The sequence below is a fragment of the Egretta garzetta genome, unplaced genomic scaffold (assembly GCF_000687185.1).
Source record: "Egretta garzetta isolate BGI_Z169 unplaced genomic scaffold, ASM68718v1 scaffold640, whole genome shotgun sequence".
In the NCBI taxonomy this organism is placed as follows: Eukaryota; Metazoa; Chordata; class Aves; order Pelecaniformes; family Ardeidae; genus Egretta; species Egretta garzetta.
In genome coordinates this window covers 909,750-916,936 of record NW_009258264.1, presented here as the reverse complement: position 1 = coordinate 916,936, position 7,187 = coordinate 909,750, and the positions used below count along the sequence as shown (strand labels likewise).

General features: G+C 54.9%; 1 protein-coding gene across 3 annotated transcripts in view; it reads right to left on the bottom strand.

The window, feature by feature from the left end:
* Window positions 1-4,717: 4,717 nt before the first annotated feature.
* The window catches only part of IKBKE (inhibitor of nuclear factor kappa B kinase subunit epsilon), a 12,604-nt gene continuing 10,134 nt past the window's right edge, over window positions 4,718-7,187 (bottom strand). For all 3 annotated transcript variants that reach the window (XM_009647873.2, XM_035901577.1, XM_035901633.1), the window contains 4 exons: window positions 6,530-6,626; window positions 5,928-6,031; window positions 5,712-5,783; window positions 4,718-4,955 (listed from right to left, as the gene is read on the bottom strand). In XM_009647873.2, the coding sequence (XP_009646168.1) occupies window positions 4,922-4,955; window positions 5,712-5,783; window positions 5,928-6,031; window positions 6,530-6,626 (307 nt within the window). In that variant the 3' untranslated portion in view covers window positions 4,718-4,921. The remainder of the gene's footprint in view (window positions 4,956-5,711; window positions 5,784-5,927; window positions 6,032-6,529; window positions 6,627-7,187) is intronic.

Genomic DNA, 7,187 nt, shown 5'->3' with positions numbered 1-7,187 from the left:
CAATCCCCTTCCCCGTGGGATTCCCCCCCCCATGGGGGGTGGGCTGCCTGGGGCAGCCTGTACATCACCCCCGCTCCGGGTCCTGTGCACAAAACGGGGTCGGGGGCTTTTTCCAGTGGCTGCTGCTTGAGCTCAGCCACGTCCCCGGGCTTTGCCCCCACGGGAGCTGTCACCGCGCTTGGCACAGGCGGGTGCAAACCCTCTCCTGGGCACAACACGGGTGCGGGGACCAGGCTGTAAGGGCAACTGGAACAAATTACCTTTCCCCAGTGCAATGAGAGCAGGGCTCCGGGGCGACGCGCAGGGCGATGAGCTGAAGCGATTTTTCTCTCACAGATGAGGCTCTTGTGGTTGTGGGAAAAGGAAAAGGGAAAATATTATGGCCAGATTTTGAAGTGGCTCCAAGCAGGCTCCAGTGCTGCAGCTCTGAGGACACCCGTGCCTGGCTTGCACGCCTCTCCCCTGGGCAAAGGAGGGGTGCACGAACGGGGGTGGTGGGCCCGGGTGCTGCGTGCCCCCCTGCCACTCCGGCAGCCTGATTAGCAAGCGTCTCCCTCCTCCTTTGAACGCAGGGGCTGGATATCACACACGATATGAAGGTCTCCCGTCACCATAACGCATTCCCCACTGCCTGGAAGAAGCACGAGCTACTGCCCTTTTCCCCTGTCTCCGGATGGAGCCCAGGGCACAGAGAGGGTGCCACAGTCACCCCGAGTCACACAGGACACGAGCCGCAGGGCTGCTGGCTGGCCTTGCACTACCCAGGCTGCAGGCTAGCCGTCCAGCCCAGAGCATCCCTTCTCTGCCACTCTCCTTGTACCGGTTTGAAATACGTAACTGGGACAGAATCGCTCCTGAATTCTTTGGTTTGCATGAGAGCAGCCGGGTGAAGAGGCGGCTGCAGGGAGAGCAGTGCCGGGCTGTGTGAATCCTGGCTTCTGAGCTCACGGGAAGCTGAATTCGATGTGTCTCATGAATTCCTGAGGACAGGATAAGCCAAGGATATCTAAATCCTTTTCAAGGATTTTAATTTGAAGGATGGATTAAACACACTGGCTCTGAGTTACAAAAGACTGGTGTCATAAGCAGCCACTAATAAGAGCTTCAAACCAAAGGAGCAATGACACGGCTTGAAAAAAATCTAGTTTTGTCCTGTGCTAAGTAGCAAGATTAATTTTTGGAAGGTCTTTTTCTTCCCCATTCAGGATCCTGATTCACTTTCACGCATCCTCTGCTTCTGCCTGAGAACAGCAGCAGATTTATTCCTGGGTAAATTGTTTCCCAAAAACTTGGTATTTTATCCTGTGTTCTTCCCAGACCATCAGTAGTATAAGGAATCAGCTGCAAGAAAGCAAACAACATTTCTGAGGGTAAAGATCTACCTGGCACCTGGCTGGGAACCTGTTAAAACCATTCTGGGCATTTGCTTTTCCAGTGCCATCCCCGGGCACGGTTTCAGTCTCAGTTTTGCAGCGTCAGGGTGGAGGAAGCAGGAGGGGATTCCCACCGCTCACAGAGGCTTTTGGTTTCCCTCGACCCCGAGGAAATCCCCGGTGCCTGAGAGCCGAGCGGCCGCAGTGGGGGTGTATGCGCAGCCTGACGGCAGCTTGCAGCCAACTTCCCCCTGGGAGATGCTCCAGAGGGGGCCGACATTCCTGGGGAAAGTCCTCCCTGATGCTGGAGGACCCTATGCCCATGGGTCACACGCATTGGCCCCTTCTTGCTGGCAGCTGGGGTGGCCATGCCAAGGCTGGCCGGGGAAGCTGCAGACCTCAGCTTCTAGTGCAAATAAATGGAGTTCTCTTCTGTCGACATAGGAAGCTTTGGCTCATACCTGCACAAGAGACATGGCAGAGTCGTTATCCTTCTCAGCTGTCTCCACCAGTATTCAGGTTTGACAGCACAGGAAGCTCTTCTAGGCCAAGGGTTAAAAAATTGGGGAAAAAAAAAAATCCCTTATTAACATTGGCAGGAAAATTCCTGTTTCATTTGGATTCCGGGAGTCCCCTTTGCAGCTGCTGTGTTACGGCAGTTTAAGCATGACAAGGGCTATTAGCAAAACCTCTTTTTTCTTCTTGCCAGGAAATAAATCCCTTTCTGTTGAAGCCAAACATGTTCCAGGTCAACCACTCGGCTGGTACAAATCACCGCAGCTCCACTGAATCCAAGGAAGTGCGGCAGGAGACCCTGCTTGGGCTCCCTGCCCTGTTCCTACAGGGGATGTCAGTGAATTTGAGCTGGATTAAAAATAACATTTGTTACGAAACTAGGGGAAACCTAGAAAATAGTTTGCAGGAGAAGAGTTGTTAAGTGACAGCTTAGTTCCACCTCTTCTATGGTAAGTAGCTGGGCTTGACAGTCAGGATGTTGGGTTTTACAATTAAAATGAATGGGAAGGTTTGGTGCCAAATTCTGCCCAGGAACATTTCCTGGGTGGGGGGGGAAGCTCCTGCATGTGCTTGGCCTCTTCTTACAAGAAAGCAAAGCCAGGCACAGCCCTGGAGCCGCTGCTCCTTGCCCACTTTGCTCCCTTGCTGAGACCTGGGACAGCGCTGCAGCAAGCTGTTCAGCTCCAGGGATGCACTATTTTGCCTTGTGTTCCCATCCATCTCCTGGCAGAGATGAGAAATATTTGCTGGCATGGTCGATCTGAGGAGCACCCACGGCAGGCAACCCCTTGCCCTGTCCCTGCTGCAGCTCTGCCTCTGGGTGCCATCAGGCGATGCCAGCCTGGCCCCTGGGGGCTGGGGACGACCCCCGGCGAACCAGAGCAGCCACGGCAAGCCCAGACTCGGCTGAAGACTTTTGGTTTAGCTAATGCCTGTCGCCTCCAGGAAAAAGGGCTGGAAAGGGAACTGGAGGAAAGGCGAAGGGCAGAGTTGGGTGTTTCATTTTCTACCACGGGACAGGTCCGAGCAGGCACTCCGAGCATCCCCACTGCTGTTGAGTCAGACGCGTTTGCTCGCCCAGGTGATGGCTCAACCCCTCCTTCCAGCTGCAGGCAGCCCCTGGGAGGTGCAGCGAGTCCCTCACCCTTGGACTCTGCTGGTGCTGCCAAAGTCCCTGCTCCCCGGTCGCTGCTCCAACCCCAGCAGCCAGTCACGGTTTGCACACAGGTAGAAACCAGTCAAACACAGAGGGAAGGGTTTTATGCAGGGGATAGGAATGAATCCAAACATTTCCTAAACTCCCCTGCACGTGCCTCCCACCCCGCAGGGGCAAAGGGACCTGAGCTTCCCACCGGCCGTTTGCTGCCACCGTGAGCCTCAGTAGCACAGTCCCCTTCCCCAGGGTGAGGGTTTGGGGGAGCAGGGGCTCTCCAGCGAGCCCAGGGCAGTGATTTATGTGTGTTTGCACTCGGGTGTGCCAGGGAGGGGTGGGAAGAGCCAAGGCAACTCTGCCTGTCAGTCTGGCAGGAGCCTCCCAGGTGTAAATACCCGTGTCTGAGCCCGGCTGGACGGGGATTATCGCCCTGCCTGGCTTTGGCCGCAGCCCCGGAATGTTGCTCACTATGGGATGTGGGGTCTGGGTGACAACCCATAAATCACCCTGGGGACAGGCAGGAAGAGGTGGATGGAGGGGCGGTGTGTCTGACTCTTCCCACAAAGAGCTCCTTGATACCATCTAATGCTCGGGCTCCCGAGGCCCCAGGCTTCCCGTATCGCTGCTCCGCACGCTGCTGCTGGCGAGCAGCTGACTCAGCCGATAACCAGAGGATTACAGCTCCTCGTAAAACCCAAGGTCAAAAAACAGTAGGAAAATCAGAGCATAACAACTACCCCCAACAAAGGGCTGGGTACAGCCCCAACATGGAACGTTGGGGTCCTTCCGCAGCTCTCTGTGCACTTCCAGGGGGGCAGTGAGGTGGGGGGTAATGTGTTTCCCCCTCCATCCTATTTCTCTGAAGTGTAACAGGAGGGAAATGTTGGGCATGTCTTTCCCAGGGCAGCTCCACACGCTCACAGCCAGCCCCACAGAGCATCTGCTGGGGTCCCTCCTGTCCCCATCCCAGCTCTGCCACCCCAGCTGCTGTCACCTCCACAGACAAATGTGTCCTTTTACCCTGCACGTTAATGGCAGAGGTGACTGCTTAAGACTGTTTTTCATCTTTCACCTAAAAGAAAAAGAAATATCCCTGCTTCCTCTTGCAGAGCCGCGTCTGGAGAGGGCTGGGGGGAGCCCTTTTGCCTGAGATCTTGCCTTGGCGTTTAGTAGCACCCCCAGGTTTGGTGGATGGAGTTGTAGGCTCAGTACAGGGCTGTTTGGAGAAGGCACACACCCCCACATGCATAAACACAGAACTCAGTTACATTTATAGAAACATACCAAAAAAAAGAAAGAGAAGCTTCTCTCAGCTTCCCATTCCCAAACCCCTCATGAACCCAAACACGGGGCTGGAGGCGAAGCCCTGGAGCAGGAGGAGAGGCTGTGGGCAGAGGTCTGCAGCTCCAGCCTTCCCCACGCTGGCACCTCCTGGGCAGAGCACTGGGGCTGTCCCGGGCCAGATCCAGTCTCTCATCCATCAGGTAGAGCCCTCCTGCCCTGGGCCCACCCTGCTCCGTGAAGCCTTGGGGAGAAGAAGTACGGTAAAAGTGGGAGTAAGATGGCAAAGATAATTTATCTGTCTAGCCTCTTCCTCTTCATCATCCAACACAGTGATACAGAGAAGCTAGAAAAACATGAAGTCCTTCAAGCACTTTTAAAAAGGGAAAAAACCCCTAAAAACCACCCCATTTTTCGGTCAAACTTTCAAAGGCTCAAGGCTTGCAAGCCACTCAAAGCTAATGCTGGTGAACTGTGCAAAAGTGCTGGCGCGGAGAGGTAGGACACAGAGAGCTCCTCAAACACGAGCGTCAAACGTCTCCATCGCTCTGGACCCAAAGTGCTGTAAGTGCTCCCTGCTGCAAAGTCACCACGGCTCTCAAATACCAGGAGTAGGGGCAGCCCCGCTTAACCTGCAGGAACAAAACCAAAGGCTTTAGACGAGAGAGGGACTGCCTGGGCTCATGCAGTCCCAAACTCCAGTTTGGGCTGGGCACCAATCTCTGGGCTTGTTCCTGTGCTTCTTGGGATAAGCTCTTCCTATCAGAAGCACTCCAGACCTTTCTTATCCCCTTATTCACGGTGGACACGCTGCAACACCACAGTTGGTCCTACAAACCCAGGGCTGGGGTGATTCACCAATTTCTTTTTTTTTTTTTCTCTTTTAAAATCTGATCTGAAACTCCTTGACATTTTGATATGTGTATGCACATTGGTGATTTGCATTAAGATCCTCAAAAAAAGGTTGCAGAGGAAGAAACCCAGGGGGGGTTGTCAGCAGTAGGATGCTGGGTTTTGCACAGAGCTCCATCCAGAAACAGAAAGCATCTACTTTGTGTCAGCCAGCAGCTGCCAGGGCTGAGCAGCACGGCAGAAAGGCTAGAAAGAGGGTGTAGAAATGACATAGCATTTGCAGATCATGCTTAAACTTCCAAGAAAGATGAACTGTCTTCTGCTGCCAAATCACGACGTAAACTTGGTGCCGACAAAACCCCCGTGTGACCCAGCCCGTGAGTCGCTGTGGTTATGCTCAGCACCAGGCACGACTCCCCACGCCGGAGCTCATTCTCCCAAGGAGCCCACCCAGACCCACCGCCCCTTCCCAGGGGAGCAGGGCCACATCCTGGTGTTAGGGGCAGGAGCAGCGTCTCTGGGCGCTCTTAACTCACCGCTCGATGATGCTGTTGTTGAACTGGAGATCACAAGTTACCGACTTCAGCTGCTCCAGGAGCTCCTGCATCCTGCCGGGGACACAACCAGCCCCTTACCCCCATGCTGCTCGGCCTCCTGCTCCCCCCCCCCTCGCGGGAGCACCTCCTGTGGAAGGGCCGGCTGAGGCCGCCGGGAGCCGAGCTGCCTGCCAAGCCCTCTTGCAACAGACTCACCGGAAAGCCATCTCCTGGCGTGCCTGGCTCAGGTGGGCGAGGGAGGGCGTGGGAAGAACTGGGGCCAAACTCCGTTTTTCTGTCTGCAGAAACCTGTCCAGAGCCTGCAGAGACAGAGACTTGGCAGCCCCCAGCAGGCAGTGGGCTGCTTGGCACGAGGGGGACAAAACACTCGGGGAAATTATGCCTACGTAGTCACACCCAGCACATCCACTTCTTCAGAACAAACAGAATAAAATAAGCAAAGGGCCGGGGCATCTACCAGGTGGCTGTGCCGCAGCTGGTCAGACAGGCCATCGGGAGAGCTGGAGCATCATTCTCCTACTCCTGCGATTCCTGTTCGCGGGGTAGAGATCCCCCCGTGCCAGGCAGCCCTTGGGACCAGGGGTGCCGCTGCCAAAAGTTTCCCCATTCCTTGCTCTGCGCATTGGGGGGAAGCAAGATCTCCGGTGTGGATCACCCACAAAGAACAGCAGCAAGTTTTTTTTAGAAGTGCTCTGGTGTTTCCCTACTTATGGCCTCAGGCGTGCGGTGGGGGCTGGGAGCGGGGAGCGTTTTCTGGAAGCAGGGAGAGGCTGTGGGGCAGCATCCCCGGCACCTACGCTCTGCAGGCTGTCCTGGCACTCCATCGCCTCCACGCTGCAGGCGCTGATGCGGTTGCTGAGCTTCTTCAAATGCTTCTTTATCTCACAAACTTTCCTAGAAAGAAAAACGGTGACGGAATTCCCAGTCAATGTTCGGCAGCAGTGCGGATCATTACAATTTATTTATTATTTTATTTTTTTATTGCTTTCTGCAAACATTTCTGGATCGAAGTGAAAATCCTGAAGGAAAGCAAATGAGTCACAACAGTGTTGTAATTAGGGCTGGAGCTCTGCTAATAGCCACCATAGGCCAGGTTATCCAAACAACACTAACAGCAAATTAATTAGGGAAAGCGTTGCTTGTATGAGAGAGCGCTCAAGCCCATCACTTCTGCCCTAAGTGCTGCACAAGCCGGTCCTCCGTGCCCCGTGGAGGACTGAGCATCTACCCAAAAAGGCTCCTTGGTTTTGCATTTCTTTTTGCATGCTTTCCTTTCACATTTGAAGCCTGGGGAGGCCAGAGAGGTCCCCCCCTCGAGCACATCCTTGGGGCCGGTCCCTCTGCAGGCAGCACTGGTGACACCAAAGCCCAAACCAGGCGATGGCTCCTGGGCCAGGACGGTGCCACCCACGCTCCTCTGCTCTGCCCCAGCCTCACCAATAAACCCTCATGTGT